The 21,384-nt window shown below is 48.8% G+C and overlaps 1 protein-coding gene across 3 annotated transcripts in view; it reads right to left on the bottom strand.

Moving 5' to 3' along the window:
• Positions 1-13,473, bottom strand: part of KIF3A (kinesin family member 3A) — a 178,778-nt gene extending 165,305 nt beyond the window's left edge. For all 3 annotated transcript variants that reach the window (XM_075344580.1, XM_075344579.1, XM_075344581.1), the window contains exons 1-4: positions 13,337-13,473; positions 12,804-13,077; positions 4,030-4,174; positions 1,817-1,901 (exon numbers count right to left, since the gene is read on the bottom strand). In XM_075344580.1, coding sequence (XP_075200695.1) covers positions 1,817-1,901; positions 4,030-4,174; positions 12,804-13,077; positions 13,337-13,375 — 543 coding nt within the window. In that variant the 5' untranslated portion in view covers positions 13,376-13,473. The remainder of the gene's footprint in view (positions 1-1,816; positions 1,902-4,029; positions 4,175-12,803; positions 13,078-13,336) is intronic.
• Positions 13,474-21,384: the final 7,911 nt, after the last annotated feature.

The following is a 21,384-nucleotide window of genomic DNA, read 5'->3' as shown; positions in this document are numbered from 1 at the left end:
TCAGGTCTCAGAAGCAGCCCATCCTGACATGTGACTATGATGGACTTGTTGAATTACCCAACATTGTATTACATTTATTACAACCCCTTTAAAGAATGGCTCAAATCATGCACGTTAATCAACTGCTCCTATATCAGTGTAGTCTCCACAGTCTATACCAGGGGGCTCAATCGCTTGGCCCACTTACCTCTACTGCAGTGTTTCTCAAATCCAGGCCTCAAAATCCCCCAACAGATCATGTTTTCAGGATTTCCTTAATTTTGCACAGGTGATAGAATTATTCCCTGTCTAACATTGAGGAAAACCTGAAAACATGATCTGTTGGTGGGTCTTGAGGACAGGAGTTGAGAAACACTGCGCTACTGGCATGTCTGAGCATGACTTCTTAGACCTCTACATACAGCTGCTCATCTGTTTTTCGTTTTAGAAATATATTTATTGACAACTGGGCGTTACAAATTGTGGGTGTGCGCTTACAGACTATATCCAGTGGAAGTCCATACCCTTTAGGCAAAGAGAAAAGCAACACCCAGTGGTCAATTCACGGACACTTTTCTAGGAAGCTGCTTCCAAGTAGAATGAGGCGTAGTCAGACTATCATGTGAAAATAAAAAGCATCCATTAAAAAGACGTTTTAGGTTTTGGGGGGGGTGGGGGTTATGAAACATTTTGCACAAAATCTTCTGGCCTGGTGTATTGCACACATTTTGCCTTGAGTTACTTTCAAGGTGTTTGTTGGCCCCACAGTTTTTTTTCCAGGTAAAATATGATAAAGCATGACTCATGCTTCTTTTTTTTATTTGTATCGCTGAAGTGGGGCTTTAAGTGCAAGTCTCCTGTCTTATACACACCTTCTGATGGCTTTATCTTCTATCACCGCCGCTTCGGTCAGTTTCTGTAATTTGTGACCTGCTGGCAGCTCCCGCGTATCAGGGAGGAGGTTACAACTCAATACAACACCTGTGAGAGCCTCATTCTGGCTCTCATAGACTTGTATGGAGAGCTTGTGATGTAACTTCTGGCCAGTAAGAAGATGGCGCCACAGAACTGGAGCAGCGTCAGTAAAAAGTGAAACCGCTGGAAAACGAGCATATGACAAGAGGCTTAGATTTAAAGCCCCACTCTTGTATCTAGTAGCACACAAAGAGATCTTGCGCCGGAACTAGTCACAAGGGCGTGACTCCCCCCCCTTCCCCGACTTTTCCCCTCCTAGCATGTTAGCACTCTCAGAGGGATGTGCTAACATGCTATTACAATGTTCATCATAATTAGCGGTGACGGGCATACCTGTATCCGTTGTCACCGCCTCAGACGCCGGGCTTAGGGTCAGTTCACATGATCAGTAAGCCCGACACTTCTCGTCATGCGCACTAGACCTCTCTGAAGCCGAAACATGTACAAATGGCTTGATAGTGCGCATGACCGGAGGTGCCGGTTATTCTGATCATGTGCACTGACCCTAAGCCCGGTGTCTGAGGTGGTGACACCAGACACAGGTACGCATGTCACTGCTGATGATGCTAGGCAATGGGCATTTAATAACATGTTGGCAAGCACCTGTGGGCATGCTAACTGCTAAGAGGGCAGAAAGTCACGCTCGTGACTAGTCCCTGTGCTCATTAGCATATCATAAAGGATCTTTAGAAATACTTTTTTTAAAGCTCTATTTTTGTATGCTACTATAGCCTGGGACAGTTGGGCAGGAATTCAAAATACGCACCCAAAACTGCTGGTGGTTGCCTTTAAAAAGGTCTGACATAAAATATACTAAGATGTGACAAAGATAACGTATCACGGACATTTATCCTAATCTTACCTCCAGCCTTTGTGTTTGGTCCTTCCCAAGTAAATCCCGTACTTCCTCATTATAAATTTCCAAATATGACACTCTCACGAGAAACCTAGAAAACAAGTATCCAGCTGAAGAAAAATGCAATATAAAAAGTACAGAAAACACAGCATGTAGCCTCAATTCATCAAGTAAACAACAAAGAGCCAGCACCAGTGTGCACTAAGGCATCAAATATTCCAAACTGCATTATAAAAATTTTTTTTTTTTTTTTTTTTTTTTTTTTTTTTTGAGATTTTTGGCAAAAAATTGCAATTTCTTGAGCTGCTTCGCCACGTCACGGCAAATCTCATTTGAAGCAGTCCTACACTAAAATATTTTTATAAAATGTGCCATGCGGCCTCACATATAAATAGCAGAACTGCTCTCAGCAGCACTCACCTGGTCTATTGCAGTCCCGTACCCATGACTGAGTCATGGCTGTGGGCGGGACAGGTCCAAGCAAATGCTGCATGAAGTATATATATAGCCTGTGGACAAAGCCTGATGACCCAATGTGAACAGCAGTTCTGCTATTTATATGTGAGGCCGCATGGCACATTTTATAAAAATATTTTAGTGTAGGACTGCTTCAAATGAGATTTGCCGTGACGTGGCGAAGCAGCTCAAGAAATTGCAATTTTTTGCCAAAAATCTCAAAAAAATTTTTTATAATGCAGTTTGGAATATTTGATGCCTTAGTGCACATTGGTGCTGGCTCTTTGTTGTTTCTTTGTTGAATTGGTCGGTGGTTGACCTCCACCTTGCTATGCACCCCAATTTGGGATGTATTCCATCTGTATAGATTTTGGCGTTTGGTGACTGTTCACATTGGGTCATCAGGCTTTGTCCACAGGCTATATATATATACTTCATGCAGCATTTGCTTGGACCTGTCCCGCCCACAGCCATGACTCAGTCATGGGTACGGGACTGCAATAGACCAGGTGAGTGCTGCTGAGAGCAGTTCTGCTATTTATATGTGAGGCCGCATGGCACATTTTATAAAAATATTTTAGTGTAGGACTGCTTCAAATGAGATTTGCCGTGACGTGGCGAAGCAGCTCAAGAAATTGCAATTTTTTGCCAAAAATCTCAAAAAAATTTTTTATAATGCAGTTTGGAATATTTGATGCCTTAGTGCACATTGGTGCTGGCTCTTTGTTGTTTCTTTGTTCAATTCATCAAGTGCCTGAATTCTAGAGTAGAGCTGGTTGACATGGCCACATTTTTGCACATCTTAGGCTACATGCGCACGCTGCATCTTTTTGTGTTCAAAAACTGCAGCCAAAACTGCACCTTGTCAGAGAGAGCCTGGAAATGTCACAAAAAATGCTTGTAATTATAGGTGCGTTTTTGCTGCTTTTTCACAACCTGCGTTTTTGTGACAAATGTTGACAAAAACGCAGGAAGAATGAACATGCTGCATTTTTTTTGTCACAAACTTTTGACAAATAAAACACTGACAAATAAACTGCAATGTGCGCATAGAAAATCTGACTTCTCATAGACTTTGCTGGGAAGTCAGATGTCAGAAAGTTCTGACAAATAAACTGCAGCCAAAAACGCACCAAAAACGCAGCAAAAAAAGCAGTGTGCGCATGTAGCCTTATAGTTGGGAGAAAACATTGGAACTTTTGGCATTTCTGTGCCACTTCTGAATAACTCCAACAACTTTTCCAAAAGTGGACAAAGTTATGTAAAGTGCAACAGAAAAGTACTCTAGTCACTGACTGGCAGCCCCTTTCATGACGAGGCCAATTTCCGTTATTTCGTTTTTTCTCCCCTTCTTCCAAGTGCATAACTTTGTTTATTTTTCCATCCATATAGCCATATAGGAGAGCTGTTTTTTCGCAAGACGAATTGTACTTTTGAATGACACCATTCATTTTATCATGTAATGCACCGGAAAATGGGAAAAAATTTCAAGTATATCAAAATTGCAAAAAAAAAATGCAGTTCCACATTTTTATTTATTTTCTTATATGCGGATACCAAACATTGTTATTTTTTATTTAAAGTGTCAAAAAAAAAAAAAAAAGTGGAAATTTGTAAATATGTTTAAATATTTTTTCTTGTGTCACCCTATTTTCCAAGACTCGGAACATTGTACATTTCTGGGATCTAGGGCTGTGTGAGGACTTGATTTCTGAGCTCCGAGCTGACATTTTTATTAATACCATTTTGGGGTATAATCTTACCGGGTATCGCCTTCCGCTTTGGCAATATGTCCAAATATATGAGCAAATGAATTAGGAATGATCCCCCGGAGTTCAGGAACAGCTCGCACCCCTTCCATTGTAAATGTTTTACCCGTGCCAGTCTGCCCATAGGCAAATATCGTACCTGGAAAAGAAATTAAGTATTCAGTCGCCCATTATTATCTCAAATAGGAAAAAACAAACGATTCCTCAGTGTGCTGGATGACATTTTTATTCTTTTTAGTTTGTGTATCTGTAAAAATCTGTGTGGTATCCATTTTTCTCGTATAACAAAGAAATTAGGCTACGTGCCCACAATGAGCTTTTGGTGAATTTCTGCACCTATTATGTAAATTAGGTTACTTGCATTTTTTCCATTGGGTTTTTGACTCTGCTTTTTTTGTCTCTTGTTGGTATGTCATGTTTTAAATAAAGCTGCTTTTTTTCAAATTGATATGTTGCAGATATCAAATGCAACTGGCTTTGTTTGGGTTTGATCCAAGTGTCAAATCAAAATTGGAGATGCAAGACTATGGATCAATGCAAAACATAGGCTGACATCTGAGCACGGTCCGCTTATCACAGATTGACTGGAGAAACTTTATTATTTCGCGCCACATCCAAGAAACACGGATCCGGTTAGCATTAGGATTCTCTTGAGGAGGAGAGAAATTAGTCGTGTGACCCTACCCTTAAACGGAATCTATTATCAGGTTTCCATTATTAAACTACTGCCATCTGGATACTTAAGCTGGGTTCACACATAGCGACAGTGGGAAGAGGGGGGAAGGGGAGGAAGGGGGGGAAGAGGGGGGAAGAGGGGGGAAGAGGGAGGAAAGAGGGGAAAGGGGGAAAAGGGGGAAAAGGGGGACTGATCACACCAGGCTGGTTTCTGGTCATGCTCAATAGAGCAAGTAGGATCCTGTCTATCAGCATGCCAGCGTTCACATGCGTTTACATGCTGTTTAGTCAGGATCCAGCGATTTGCAGTATTTGGACGCAGCTCAAAAACGCTACAAGTAGTGTTTTTGAAAAAAGATAAAAAACTGCAAGTGGCTGGATCCTCACTATAACGCACGCAAACCCATGTGAACGCATGTTGACGCGAGTCCATTGGAAATGCACTGAAATGAAAACGCATTTGCACTGGATCCGTTTTTGCGTTAAAAACGTTCATGACGAATGTTAAAAAAATGTAGTGTGAAAGCAGCCTTAGATGATCTTGTTGAAGCTGCTTCAAAACACTTTCATATTCATCACATGCGCTGTGTTGTGCACACGCTGCAGCTGGCAATAAGAGATAAGCGGGCTTTACACGCTACGATATCGTTAATGAATTATCGTCGGGGTCACGTTGTTTGTGACGCACATCCGGCGTCATTAACGAGATCGCAGCGTGTAATACTTAAGAGAGATCTTAAACGATCGCAAAAGAGGGCAAAATCGTTTGTTTTTGAGAGGTCGTCCTGAAACAAAAAATCGTTTTCAGGATGTTAGCGATGTTGTTCCTCGTTCCTGCGGCAGTACACATCACTATGTGTGACACCGCAGGAGCGAGGAACATCTCCTTACCTGCCTCCACCGCCAATGCGGAAGGAAGGAGGTGGGCGGGATGTTCGTCCCGCTCATGTTTGCCCCTCCAATTTGATTGGGCGGCCGCTTAGTGACGTCGCGGTGACGCCGAACGCATTCCCCCTTGAGGGAGGGATTGTTCAGCGGTCACAGCGACGTCGCAGAGCAGGTATGTGCGTGTGACGCTGCCGTAGCGATAATGTTCGCTACGGTAGCGATCACCACATATCGTTACAATGACGGGGCGGGTGCTATCGCGCTCGACATCACTAGCAATTGCTAGCGATGCCGCAGCGTGTAAAGCCCGCCTTAGTCTGCAAGAGGGACATGCTGGAAATCTGATTGGAAAAGTGAGGAAATTGGTTATTGCCGCCAGAACCTCTAAAATTGATTCCATCTTGAAGAGACGTGCTGGGAAAGGGGCAATTGTCAATCAAGCCACTCGGTGGAGCAGCACTTATTTAATGCTTGAACTAAAACCATTTCTTATAGATATGGCGAACCCTCAAGTAAAGGGGGTGTTACACGGAGCGATATCGCTGGTGAAAGCACCCGCCCCCGTCGTTTGTGCGTCATGGGGAAATCGCTGCCCATGGCGCACAAAATCGTTAGGCACCATCACACGGACTTACCTGCCTAGCGACGTCGCTGTTGCCAATGAACCGTCTCCTTTCTAAGGGGGCGGTCCGTGCGGCATCACTAAGCGGCCGCCCAATAGAAGCGGAGGGGCGGAGATGAGCGGGACGTAACATCCCGTCCACCTCCTTCCTTCCACATTGCCGGCGGCCACAGGTAAGCTGCAGTTCGTCGTTCCCAAGGTGTCACACGTAGCGGTGTGCTGCCTCGGGAACAACGAACAACCTACGTGCTCAACAATCAACGATTTTTTAAAAAGGAACGACGTGTCAACGATGGACGATAAGGTGAGTATTTTCCATCGTTAATGCTTGTTCCTTGCTGTCACACGCAAAGACGTCGCTAATGATGCCGGATGTGCGTCACGGAATACGTGACCCCGGCGATATATCATTAGATACGTTGCTGCATGTAACGGGGCCTTTACACTAAATGAAGGTCAATGGACACAGGTGGCTGAATTGAAGGAATTGCTTAATCACCCATTTACCCTGACTAAAAAATTACAAGCTGAGGATTTAACTCCTGGCATTTTCATAAGGGAGTGGAAGAACTTGCTATTTTGCCTTTCCCAAAGAGGAGGTTTAATCGCAGATGGCATTTCTGCTTCAATGAAATGGAGAGAGACACAGCTATTGGAAAATAAAATTCTTCTGGCAGCTGTTTATGTGGACCCAAGTCATCGTATACTGCTTGATGATCAACAGCTTACTAAAGGAAAAGAAGCTTTGAGTGAAGTAGCAGTTAGGATGAGCGGCTACAGGACTGCCAGGCGCAAGAGGACTTGGGGCCTGACTGTGCTACTGCTGCCATATCTTCATCCTCATTAGATAAGGAGTTTAACTTTGACAAGTATTTGGATGACATGGAGCAGGCAAAGCGTTGCCGCAAGGAAAAAGATTTCACTCCGTCTCCTATAGCAGCAGATTGACCAGATTTCAGTAACATTTTTCACTTGCTCTCAAAGAAAGAAAGAAAAATTCAACCCTTTATCAAAACTGACTATGCATGAGGCAATTCCTTTATACCCGGAAATTGTTAGAGATGTTGCCCATGTGGTTACGGCTTTGCCTCCAACCCAAGTTACTGTAGAGAGGTTGTTCTCTAGCCTTAAAATTATTAGGTCAGATTTGAGGTCATCTGCGAAGGAGGATCTGATGGAAGCAATTCTATTTCTTACAACAATGTCATAGACTGCATAAATGTTATTTAGTATGTTTTTGTTGAAAACTGTTTTTTGCCACTTACATAGTGTTATATATATATATATATATATATATATGAACACTATGTAAGTGGCAAAAAACAGTTTTCAACAAAAACATACTAAATAATGACATTTAGTATATTGCTTATATTTAAGTGAAAAATGTATTGTAGTACAATGTGAACATCAGACATTTAATCATTTTTATGATACAACTAGCTGCACTACCCGGCTTCGCCCGGGTTAACTGCTGTTAACAAAAGAGAATGTATTAACAAAAATGTATTCTGCACATAAAAACCACAAAACAAATAGATAGAAATGTAATTATTAAATTGTTGCCTATATTAACCAATCAGAGCTCAGATTAATTAACTGTAGCAAAATAGAAGCTAAGCTGTGATTGGTTGCTATTGGCAGTCTGATAAATCTCCAGGCAACAGAAAGCCCTCCCCCTGACAGTATATATTAGCTCACACATACACATATAGACAGGTCATGTGACTGACAGCTGCCGTATTTCCTATATGGTACATTTGTTGTTCTTGTAGTTTGGCTGCTTATTAATCAGATTTTTATTTTTGAAGGATAATACCAGACTTGTGTGTGTTTAGGGTGATTATGTGGCGAGGTTGGTGTATGTGTGGTGAGATGTGTGCTGAGGGTGGTATATGTGTTCAAGCACGTGGTAGTGTGTGGCACATTTTGTGTGTGTGTTCATATCCCCGGGTGTGGTGCGTATCCCATGTCGGGGCCCCACCTTAGCAGCTGTACGGTATATACTCTTTGGCGCCATCGCTCTCATTCTTTAAGTCCCCCTTGTTCACATCTGGCAGCTGTCAATTTGCCCCCAACACTTTTCGTTTCACCTTTTCCCCATTATGTAGATAGGGGCAAAATTGATTGGTAAATTGGAACGTGCTGGGTTAAAATTTCGTCTCAGAACATTGCACTCGGCGCTGCCGGCGATAGTAACTGTCTCTCTGTTTCTCTCCCATTCTTTGTCTCCCCCTCTGTATATATCTCTCTCTTTGTCTGTCTGTCTCTTTCTCTGTCTGTCTCAATTTCTTTCCCTGTCTATCTATCTCTGTCACTTTCCCTGTGTCCGTCTCCGTTTCCCCTGTGTCCGTCTCCATTTCCCCTGTGTCCGTCTCAGTTTCCCCTTTCCCCGTTCCCCCTTACCCCGTCCCCCCGTCTCTGTTTCCCCGTCCCCCAGTCTCTCTTTCCCCGTCCCCCAGTCTCTCTTTCCCCGTCCCCCCGTCTCTCTTTCCCCGTCCCCCCCGTCTCTCTTTCCCCGTCCCCCCGTCTCTCTTTCCCCGTCCCCCCGTCTCTCTTTCCCCGTCCCCCCGTCTCTCTTTCCCCGTCCCCCCGTCTCTCTTTCCCCGTCCCCCCGTCTCTCTTTCCCCGTCCCCCCGTCTCTCTTTCCCCGTCCCCCCGTCTCTCTTTCCCCGTCCCCCCGTCTCTCTTTCCCCGTCCCCCCGTCTCTCTTTCCCCGTCCCCCGTCTCTCTTTCCCCGTCCCCCCCGTCTCTTTCCCCGTCCCCCCCGTCTCTTTCCCCGTCCCCCCCGTCTCTTTCCCCGTCCCCCCCGTCTCTCTTTCCCCGTCCCCCCCGTCTCTCTTTCCCCGTCCCCCCCGTCTCTTTCCCCGTCCCCCCCGTCTCTCTTTCCCCGTCCCCCCCCCCCCCCCCGTCTCTCTTTCCCCGTCCCCCCCCCCGTCTCTCTTTCCCCGTCCCCCCCCCCCGTCTCTCTTTCCCCGTCCCCCCCCCGTCTCTCTTTCCCCGTCCCCCCCCGTCTCTCTTTCCCTGTCCCCCCCGGTCTCTCTTTCCCCGTCCCCCCCCGTCTCTCTTTCCCTGTCCCCGTCTCTCTTTCCCTGTCCCCGTCTCTTTACCGGTCTCTCTCTTTCCCTGACAGTCTGTCTCTTTGTCTGTGTCTGTCTCTTTGTGTCTGTCACTTACCCTGTCTATGTCTGTTTCTTACCCTGTCTGTGTTTGCCTCTTTCCCTGTCTGTGTCTGTCTCTTTCCCTGGCTGCATTGTGACAAGCCAACATTCCATATAAGGGCGTGGCTGCGCATTCTTCTGAAGTTCTGGCTGCACTGTGGCTCCCAGCTCCATTCGCTTTAATAGAGGCCGCGTGACGGAGGTGAGCTGCTGTTCATCGTTCCCGGGGTGTCACACGGAGCGGCGTGTGCTACCACAGAAACGATGAACAACTAAATTAAACGATATTATGGAACCTAGCGACCAGTACACGACTCACGATTTGTGAGCGATACTGCGTCGCTAGGAGGTGTCACACAGGCCGGCATCGCCAGCGATGACGGATGTGTGTCACAAAAACCGTGACCCCGACGATCTATCGCACGATAGATTGTCTGGTGTAAAGCAGCCTTAAGTGTGCAAAATTTTGTGGCTGTAGCTGCGACGGTGCAGATGCCAATCCCGGACATACATACATACACACATTCAGCTTTATATATCAGATAATCAAGATATTTAGAAAGAACATAAAATATATTTATTGGAATACAACTTTAGAACACAAAAAACTAATAAATTGTAAATATGTTATACAATATGTAATTATATATATATATATATATATATATATATATATATATATATATATATATATATATATATATATATATATATATATATACACACACACACACACACACACACACACACACACAATATATATATGTAATCTACTGTATATTACATAGTGTATTACATATTTACAATTTATTACAGTTTTATGTTCTAAAGTTGTATTCATAAAAATATATTTTATGTTCTATCCAAATATCTTGATTATTGTATCATGAAAATTATTAAATGTCTGATGTTCACATACACATGTTCATGTACTACAATAAATTTTTCATCTGACTATAAGCAATATATGTAGGAGTCGGAGTAGGTGAAAGGGAAATTGAGGAGTCGGAGTCTGAGTCGAAGGTTTGGCTTACTGACTCCGCCCCCCGCACACATTACCCCGCAGGATGGGGGCACATGTCAGGCTGCACCACGATGGTGGCACATACCAGCATTGGGCCACATCACAGCATCAGCATATTTTTACTTAACTTTACACTCTTCATGGCCTTCTTTCATTACAAGCCATGGACATCATTAAACATTAGACTCATCTATTAAAACTGTTCCTTCTGTCGTTTGTCATTTTAAAACCAATAAACAATTATAAGAATACTAAATTAAACCTAACCCATCCAGTCCATTCATTACCTCATTATTCAATCTGCTAACCTACATACACATTCTAGACTACCCGATACGTTAGAATCGGGCCACCTTCTAGTGTATACATAAAACTGTCAGTTTTGTGGGCAGGGATATACAGAGCTCTACATTATGCTGCTCTCACATGGGCTGTACGGTAAATACCTAGTGACAGATTCCCTTTACAGGGGTATTCCCATCTTTAAGGTCCTATCCCAATTTGTAGTAGGTGTAATAGTAATTAATTATAATAATAATAATAATAAAAAATATTAGCAAATACCTCCAATTAGAAATGTAGTATAGTTCTCCTGATTCAATGTGACATACTGAACCTCATGTGCAGGGCATTGCAGGACCTTAAGTATCAATGGTTATGTCCACGAGTAGCGATGAGCGAACGTTTGGAAGTTAGATCTTGCAGACACAATCAAACCTTTAAAAAAAGTTTGTTTTTTGACGCCGACTTGATCTGAACCCACCCACATGCTGCCAGCCAAAAGCAGAACGCTTCCGGGAGAGGGTAGGCAGGGTTTTTCAAATTTCATTTTTTCTGGGGGAAGGGTGCACACTACATCTGATCACGCTGATTTTGCCCCCAGTGCGAGCCGATCAAACACTGCACCACGCTGCTCGCTCGAGTGATTTGTACTCGGAACTCACTCAAAGTTCAAACTCAAACTTTGTGTTGTGGAAGTCTGTTTCTGAACATCGAGCCTTAGGTTACCCCACCTCTATCCACGAGCAACTGACCGACTACTTAACTGTGACTATATGTTTGGCTGTAACCATGGATACCTAAAAGGTCCTGCAATGTTCTGAACATGATGTAAGTGACATAGTGAATCAGAAGAACTACACTATATTTCTAACTGAAAGTATTTGCTAATATTATTATTATTACATATTAATACAGTATCTGGAAAAGAGAATACCCCTTTAAGTTTACAGCTCATCAATCAATGATACAGAGCAACATTGCTGAGGACACAACTTACTGCATAGACCGTATCCTGCCAAAATAACAAGGGACCAGGCTGAAGCTCCATTTCTAGAGCAAATGGGTGCGGTCACACGGGTACGCGCACCCCCCCGCACTGTGCGGTCACACGGGTACGCGCACCCCCCCGCACTGTGCGGTCACACGGGTACGCGCACCCCCCCGCACTGTGCGGTCACACGGGTACGCGCACCCCCCCGCACTGTGCGGTCACACGGGTACGCGCACCCCCCCCGCACTGTGCGGTCACACGGGTACGCGCACCCCCCCGCACTGTGCGGTCACACGGGTACGCGCACCCCCCCCCGCACTGTGCGGTCACACGGGTACGCGCACCCCCCCCCGCACTGTGCGGTCACACGGGTACGCGCACCCCCCCCCCGCACTGTGCGGTCACACGGGTACGCGCACCCCCCCCCCGCACTGTGCGGTCACACGGGTACGCGCACCCCCCCCGCACTGTGCGGTCACACGGGTACGCGCACCCCCCCCACACTGTGCGGTCACACGGGTACGCGCACCCCCCCCCGCACTGTGCGGTCACACGGGTACGCGCACCCCCCCCGCACTGTGCGGTCACACGGGTACGTGCACCACCCCGCACTGTGCGGTCACACGGGTACGTGCACCACCCCGCACTGTGCGGTCACACAGGTACGCGCACCACCCCGCACTGTGCGGTCACACAGGTACGCGCACCACCCCGCACTGTGCGGTCACACAGGTACGCGCACCACCCCGCACTGTGCGGTCACACAGGTACGCGCACCACCCCGCACTGTGCGGTCACACAGGTACTCGCACCCCCTTGCACTCTGAGGGTCACACAGGTACTCGCACCCCCTTGCACTCTGAGGGTCACACAGGTACGCGCACCCCCTGCACTGTGCGGTCACACAGGTACTCGCACCCCCTTGCACTCTGCGGTCACACAGGTACTCGCTCCCCCTTGCACTCTGCGGTCACACAGGTACGCGCACCCCCTGCACTGTGCGGTCACACAGGTACGCGCACCCCCTGCACTGTGCGGTCACACAGGTACGCGCACCCCCTTGCACTCTGAGGGTCACACAGGTACTCGCACCCCATTGCACTGTGCGGTCACACAGGTACATACCATTGTAGCCCTCCAGCACAGAATCTATTATAGGCCGGGCCGTTAGGTTATACACGTCCAGCTGTTTGCTGTCAGGCCCGAACACAGTGTCGAAGGTAAACGTCTTCGGGGGCTCGTTCATGGAGTCCACCTTATGTACCGCGATGCTCCCTCGGATCTCATCTACGTTGACAGCCATCCTGTTACCCATCGCCTTTTCTCGCTCATTTAGAGGGCGGCATCGCACCACGACCTTCACATTGTCGCAGGACTCCGGCTTCTCCGCCTTGTTGATCTATGGGCAGAACAGAAATACTATGAATCAATCATTAGTGGGTCCTGCACCTTATTGCCAGCCAATCGTGCTATGTAAGGATATATGAAACCCATCACGGCACAGTCTGCCACACATCACAATTGCTATGCCTGTGCCATGCTATGGGCAGCACATCCCACTCTGTCATTGTGGCTACACAGAACGATGTCCTGGGAGGGGAGGCCTGGCATGTGAATGGGCTACACGGGGAAGATCTGCCAGTCCCATCCACCATTACCGGCATCTTTGCGATGACTCCGGACAGATCCCCGCGCATTGGAAGCGACCCCGGCTCCACAGAACCTCGGCCGGGAGCTGCCAATTCCTGGGACCAGCACTTTAGGATTTCGTTACACGCATGCGCCGAGCATACGGAGCTAATGTGAGTGACAGGAGTCTGGACCAATTGCTGAGAAGCATGGTTATCGGCTGCGGACACAAACGTCCAATCGCCGAGCTTGTTTTCTCTGCTGCAAACACACAGGGAGGAATATGTGAAAGCAAGCGATTGACGGCTGGGATGCAACCAATAGGGCGTCAGTGTGGGCGGATGGTTTCTAGGATAGTTGTGTTGTGTTGCGTGGAGCTGCTGGGTGTAGCCGTGCTCATGGTAACGAGCGTAAAAGCCGGAACCTTCCAGAGCCCAGAGCCTGCGCCGTCCCGGGGTCACCTGCCCAGAGCCTGCACCGTCCCGGGGTCACCTGCCCAGAGCCTGCACCGTCCCGGGGTCACCTGCCCAGAGCCTGCACCGTCCCGGGGTCACCTGCCCAGAGCCTGCACCGTCCCGGGGTCACCTGCCCAGAGCCTGTGCTGTTCCGGGGTCACCTGCCCAGAGCCTGCACCGTCCCAGGGTCACCTGCCCAGAGCCTGTGCTGTTCCGGGGTCACCTGCCCAGAGATTGCGCCGTCCCGGGGTCACCTGCCCAGAGCCTGCACCATCCCGGGGTCACCTGCCCAGAACCTGCGCCGTCCCGGGGTCACCTGCCCAGAGCCTGCGCCGTCCCGGGGTCACCTGCCCAGAGCCTGCGCCGTCCCGGGGTCACCTGCCCAGAGCCTGCGCCGTCCCGGGGTCACCTGCCCAGAGCCTGCGCCGTCCCGGGGTCACCTGCCCAGAGCCTGCGCCGTCCCGTGGTCACCTGCCCAGAGCCTGCGCCGTCCCGGGGTCACCTGCCCAGAGCCTGCACTGTCCCGGGGTCACCTGCCCAGAGCCTGCGCCGTCCCGGGGTCATCTGCCCAGAGCCTTCACCATCCCGGGGTCACCTGCCCAGAGCCTGCACCATCCCGGGGTCACCTGCCCAGAGCTTGTGCCGTCCCGGGGTCACCTGCCCAGAGCCTGCGCCATCCCGGGTCACCTGCCCAGAGCCTGCGCCGTCCCGGGGTCACCTGCCCAGAGCCTGCACAGTCCCGGGGTCACCTGCCCAGAGCCTGCGCCGTCCCGGGGTCACCTGCCCAGAGCCTGCGCCGTCCCGGGGTCACCTGCCCAGAGCCTGCACCATCCCGGGGTCACCTGCCCAGAGCCTGTGCCGTCCCGGGGTCACCTGCCCAGAGCCTGCACCGTCCCGGGTCACCTGCCCAGAGCCTGCGCCGTCCCGGGGTCACCTGCCCAGAGCCTGCGCCGTCCCGGGGTCACCTGCCCAGAGCCTGCGCCGTCCCGGGGTCACCTGCCCAGAGCCTGCGCCGTCCCGGGGTCACCTGCCCAGAGCCTGCGCCGTCCCGGGGTCACCTGTCCAGAGCCTGCGCCGTCCCGGGGTCACCTGCCCAGAGCCTGCGCCGTCCCGGGGTCACCTGCCCAGAGCCTGCGCCGTCCCGGGTCACCTGCCCAGAGCCTGCGCCGTCCCGGGTTGGTTGCATCTAGTTCAGAGTTGATTTTTTTGTGGTCCTCAAAAAATCTACGCTGATGAAGCTGATTCAGCAGTGAGCTGGCTATATCGGAGTTGATTATTGGAGGCCTCATTTTCTCCACTCTGATCTAGACGGCTCACTACTGAAGTGTCTAGATCAGAGTGGGTTTTTTGTGGTCCTCACTTTCCCCACTCTGCTCTAGACTGTTCAGTATTGAGGTGACTAGATCAGAGTTGAATTCTTGAGGCCTCACTGTAGTCACGTTTTTGGTCACCTCATTTCATCCACTCCGTTCTAGCTGCTTCACCAGTGAGGAGGCTAGATCAGAGTGGATTTTTTGATGATCTCTGATCTTCTCCATTCTACACAGTTCAGTTTCTCCAGCAGGGGGAGCTCCAGGCCTCAGAGCCGCACACACTGCAGGTCTTCAGGATTTCCTCAGCATTGCACAGGGGTTGGAATCAGATTTATAATTGGAATGATTTCATGTTTTTATTTATTAGATACTCAAACTGTTATATTTATTATTTTTTTTCCAAAGGGCACATTTTTATTTTCATTATTATTAAAACTTACATTTTATTATTGCTTTTTGCAATATAAATAATTACACACACCGCTGATTTTTCACTTTTGCTAGAATTTTAATTTTATTGTATTTCCACGAGTCGTGGCCACAGGACTGACATTGAAAGAGTGGGCGGAGCCTCACAAGGAAAACCGTAACCGCGCAGCTGACAGTCTTCATAACTTACCATATTGGATCAGAGAGCCTTCATTCTGTACAGTTTGGTACTGAGGTGACTGGAATTCAGTTTTTTGAAGAGTGGGAGGAGCCTCACGGCAAAAAACGTAACAGATCGCAGCCGAGAAAGTGCTTATGATTTCACACATTGTATCGGAGTGGAATTTTTGAGGACCTCATTTTAGCCACTCCGTTCTAGGTGATTCAGCAGTGAGCCGTCTACATCAGAGTGGATTTTTTGAGGACCTCATTTTAGCCACTCCATTGTAGGTGATTCAGCAGTGAGCTGTCTAGATAAGGCTAAGTTCACATTTCCGCTAAAATCTATCAGTCACAATCCGCTGCTCTTGTAAACAGCGGAATCCGTTTAGCGGATTCCGCTGCTCCCATAGACTTGTATGAGCAGCGGATTGTGACTGATGATGCTGCGTTGCACCCTCCGCCCGACTGATCAGTCGTGGAACGACTGACCGCCGGGCGGGAGGAACGCAGCATGTAACGTTTTTTGAGCAGCGAGATCCGTCGGATTTCGCTGCGCATGCTCTCTAGCTCCCTGCACACGTCACCAGCTTTGGTTGGTTACCCGATATTTACCCTGGTTACGGTGCAAGGAGCCAGCGCTAAGCGGTGTAGGCCCGTAACCAAGGTAAATATCGGGTAACCAAGGTAAACATCGGGTGCTTTGCTGTTACCCGATATTTAGGCTGGTTACGTGTGCAGGGAGGCCGACACTTCCCCGCTCGGCCCCGCCCCCTCCCGCACTCCGCACATGTATGTACACACACACACACACACACCTGTCCCCAGCCATGCAGACAAGCACTGACACCCTCGTCTGGCCCCGCCCCCTGCTCGGCTCATGCACATACACACACTCACTCACACATACACTCACCTGTCCCCAGCCATGCAGACCGCAGCACTTCTACTGACATCCTCAGCGCCTGGCCCCGCCCCCCGCTCGGCTCCGCCCCCTCCCGCACTTTGCATGTGCACACACATACATACATACATACATACATACATACATGCACATACACACACTCACTCACTCACAGATACACTCACCTGTCCCCAGCCATGCAGACCGCAGCACTTCCACTGACATCCTCAGCGCCTGGCCCCGCCCCCCGCTCGGCTCTGCCCCAGAACTCCGCCCCCCGCACACAACGGAATTCGACAAAGAATTCTGTTCTTTGTCATCCGTTGTACAGCGTTGAACAGCGCATCAGTCACATGCGTCAAGCGACGCATGTGACTGATACAAATCAACGGAAATGTGAACTTAGCCTTAGAGTGGATATTTTGAGGACCTCATTTTAGCCACTCCGTTCTAGCTGATTCAGCAGTGAGCCGTCTACATCAGAGTGGATTTTTTGAGGACCTCATTTTAGCCACTCCGTTCTAGCTGATTCAGCAGTGAGCCGTCTACATCTGAGTGGATTTTTTGAGGACCTCATTTTAGCCACTCCGTTCTAGCTGATTCAGCAGTGAGCCGTCTACATCAGAGTGGATTTTTTGAGGACCTCATTTTAGCCACTCCGTTCTAGCTGATTCAGCAGTGAGCCGTCTACATCAGAGTGGATTTTTTGAGGACCTCATTTTAGCAACTACATTATGTACAGTTTGGTACTGAGATGACTGGAATGGATTTTTTAGAAGAGTGGGAGGAGCCTCAAAACAAAAACCGTAACAGAGCGCAGCCGAAAGTCCTCATAATATACACATTGTATCGGAGTGGATTTTTTGAGGACCTCATTTTAGCCACTCCCTTCTAGATGATTCATTAGTGAGCTGGCTAGATTGGAGTGGATTTTTTGAGGACCTCATCATAGCCTCCACTATGGACAGGTCGGTGCTGAGATGACTAGAATGCATGTTTTTCTGAAGATTGGGCAGAGCCTCACAGGGAGAAGCGTAACAGAGCGCAGCAGAGTCGTCACAATCTACAATATTGGATTGTAGTTGCTTTTTGAGGACCTCAACTCCATTCTATATGATTCAATAGTGAGCTGTCTAGATTGGAGTGGATTTTTTCATGATCTCCCTGTAGCCTCCACCAGGGGCATAACACCAATAGAGGCAGGCCACTTCACCGCTATACGGCCCGTGAGTCACTGGGGCCTGATGCCAGCGCTGGCATCGACCCCCCCCCCCCCTCCCGTGGGCCCCCTGCCGTGGATCGCACTTTCATTTATATCAGCATATATACATGGAATGCAGAGGTGCATTATACATGGAGGACTATGGTGCTGCATAATACAATATGAAGGACTATGGGGCTGTGTTATAATACATATAGGACTATGGGGGCTGCATTATATGAGGACTAATGGCGTTACCTTATACATGGACCATAGGGGTGCATTATATATAGAGGATTATGGGGCTGCAAAATACAATATGAAGGACACCTTATACATGGAATGCGAGGGTGCATTATACATGGAGAACTATGGGGCTGCATAATACAATATGAAGAACTAGGGGGCTGTGTTATAATACATATAGGACTATGGGGGCTGCATTATATGAGGACTAATGGCGTTACCTTATACATGGACCATAGGGCTGCATTAGAAGACTATGGGGTGAATAATACAATATGAAGGACTATGGGGACTGCATTATAATACATATAGGACTATGGGGGTGCAGTATATTATACAGAGGACTATGGGGTGCAGTATAATACATGGAGGACTATGCGGTGCAGTATAATATATGGAGGACTGACTATGGGGTGCAGTATTATACATGGAGGACTATGGGGTGCAGTATAATATACTGAAGACTATTGGGTGCAGTATAATACATGGAGGACTATTGAGTGCAGTATAATATATGTAGTACTATGGGGTGAATTATACATAGATGACTATGGGGTGCAGTATATACAGGACTATGGGATTCAGTGTAATATACGGAGGGCTTTGGAGGCTGCATTATAATACATGGAGTACTATGGGGAGTTCATTATACAATAATACATGGAGTACTATGGGCGCTGCATTATAATATATGCAGGATTATGGGGGCTGCATTGTTATTAGTGATGTGTCGGTCGCGAACGATCCGACACAAAGATCCGGCTCCCTGCTGTGAACGACAGGAGCCGAATCACCAGTGTGAGCCACTAAAAATATCTAAACGGCTCTTTTCGGCGTCAAACCCCACCCACCCGCAGCTAAACTCCGCCTACTCAGCTATCTAATTGGCCGCTTGTAAGTGGGCGGGGTTTAGCCGCAGGTGGGCGGGGCTTTGGCGGCGTCACTATAATCTTAAATATGTGTTCACCTGGGGTGAACACATATTTAATAAGGAGCCGAGAACGAGCTGAAAGATTCGGCTCTTTTTGGTGAATGGAGCCATAAGAACCGGATCACCAAAAAGAGCCGGACTGCCCATCACTAATTGTTATACATGGAGGCCTATGGGGTCTGCATTATAATACATGGTGAGCTGTGGTGTGCATTATAATACATGCATAACTATGGGGGCTGCATTATAATATATGAAGGCCTATGAGGGCTACCTTATACATGGACTACGGGGGTGCATTATAAAACATGACGGACTATGGCGGTGCATTATAATACATGCAGGACTATGGTGGCTGCATTATTATATATGGAGGACTATGTGGTGCATTATAATATATGGAGGACTATGGGAGTTGTATTATAATAATTGGAGGGCAATGAGAGCTACCTTATAGATAGAGGAACTATGGGAAATGCATTATAATACAAGGAGGACTATGGGGTGCATTCTAATAAAATGAAGGGTTACGTGGGACCTAATGTACTATATGGAAGGCTATGTGGGGGCCATTATAGTATTTGGAGAACTATATATACGAGGGGGCACAAAGACACAAGCTTGGGATGGAAAAGTTTTGTGCTGATGGCAAGAGGCTCTTTTCCTCAGCACCCAGCTTTCCGATACTCTGATATGGGAGAGCTGGCTGCTGAGGGAAAGATGTATAGCAGAGCATAGGGATGCTGGGTCCTGAGGACAAGATGGATATCAGAACATAGTAAAGCTGGGTGATGATAGAAAGAAGGATTTCAGATCATGGGAAACCTGGGTGCTGAGGGAAAGAGCCAAGCGTTAACGTCATTATCCCGTACCCCGAGTGTCGGTGTCATTATCCCATACCCCGAGTGTTAGCGTCTCATTATCCCATACCCCGAGTGTCGTTGCATTATCCCGTACCCCGTGTGTCTGTGTTGGGAAGGGGGCCCAGGCCCAAACTTTGCACTGGGGCCCATCAAACTGTAGTTACACCACTGCTCAGTACAGAGATGACTAGATCACAGTTGTTGCACTGAGGTTCATGATTTCTGGGCATTGTACTGTCTATAAGGCCAGAGTCACACTGGCGTATGACTCGAGAAAATCTCGCATTGCACTCGGCTTCATGTTAGGCAATGATGCAGCTCAGATCTGCAATCTTTTCTTCAGTCCCAATCGGACTAAGGAAAAAATGGCAGCATGTTGCGATTGCAGGGAGTCTGGACTCACTTGCGCTCATACAAGTCTATGGGTGCGTGTGAAACATCGCACTGCCCTCGGATGACTACTGGATACACGCATAGACAAGTAATGGAGAAGATGGAGAGATTAATCCCTCCCTCTCCCCTTCACCTGTGATCCGATCACATGATATGTGACGCCCTGGACCCCAGGGGTCACAGGTAACAACACCTACCACATTACACACACACACCCATCCCCTGTGAGGACACACCCGTCACCCGAAAGGGAGACCTGATGCCTCCCTCAGGGCCAGTAGGGCACACCAGGTGGGCGGAGTCAGGCGGAAAGGCACGCCCACCGAGGAGACTACTGTCCTGAGGCAGGAAGTACAAACAGTTGAGTTTTGAGTGTGACAGTGACAGGAGGTGAAAATGAGAGAAACTGTCAGGGACCCGGGTTGGAGCCTGAGACCCTTGAAACGTCAGGCAGGCAGACGGTGGTGGCCGCCTGCAGGAGTACCGGTACAGCAACCGGCAGAACCGTAGGGACCGGGCCAGAGTTGGAGCCCGCCGGCCCTGAACCGGGGAGTCAACCGTGTACCGGAGCACCAGAAACCGGGTACTAAGACCCCGTCCTAGCTTAGAAGCCACTGAGTCTAGGCAAATTAACTGATTGCTGGCTGGACCTTACGGGTTCATCCACACCCAAAGTCCCGAAAGAAGGCAAAAGCCCACCGATTCCGCGTGAGTGCCACCGTCAAGAACCAAACACCCGACGGGCCAGCGCCTGCGGGCAACTGAGGGCTCCTCCGGCAGCTCAACGCCGGGGGCGAGCTACCACTGTCCAGGCAGGGGAGCCGAAAAACCACACAAGAGGTGCAAGGGAAAAGGGGCCACCATCAACCTCACAGGGGACACAAGCAGCCGGCTGCGGGACCTGACCATACCCGAACTTTGGTTTACCAGTGACTCTGAGTGTGAATTTATCGTGAGTACACCAGTGCCATCCGGGCACGACACTGCACCGCAGCACGGCACCCTGCACCCCGACAACAACACCGTCGCCAGCGGTCCCCCACCACCGGGCCCTGGGACGCACGGCCCCTTCCCACGAAGGGGCTAACATCTAAGCTGCGGCCGCAACACCAATCCCGGATGAGCCCACCTTCGCTCCAGCCGCAGCGGTGGTGCATCCCATCACCACGACCCGTGGGTGGCG

The sequence above is a fragment of the Anomaloglossus baeobatrachus genome, chromosome 4, assembly GCF_048569485.1.
Source record: "Anomaloglossus baeobatrachus isolate aAnoBae1 chromosome 4, aAnoBae1.hap1, whole genome shotgun sequence".
Taxonomy (NCBI): domain Eukaryota; kingdom Metazoa; phylum Chordata; class Amphibia; order Anura; family Aromobatidae; genus Anomaloglossus; species Anomaloglossus baeobatrachus.
Note: the sequence above shows the minus strand (reverse complement) of the source record. Positions and strands in the feature narration are given on the sequence as shown.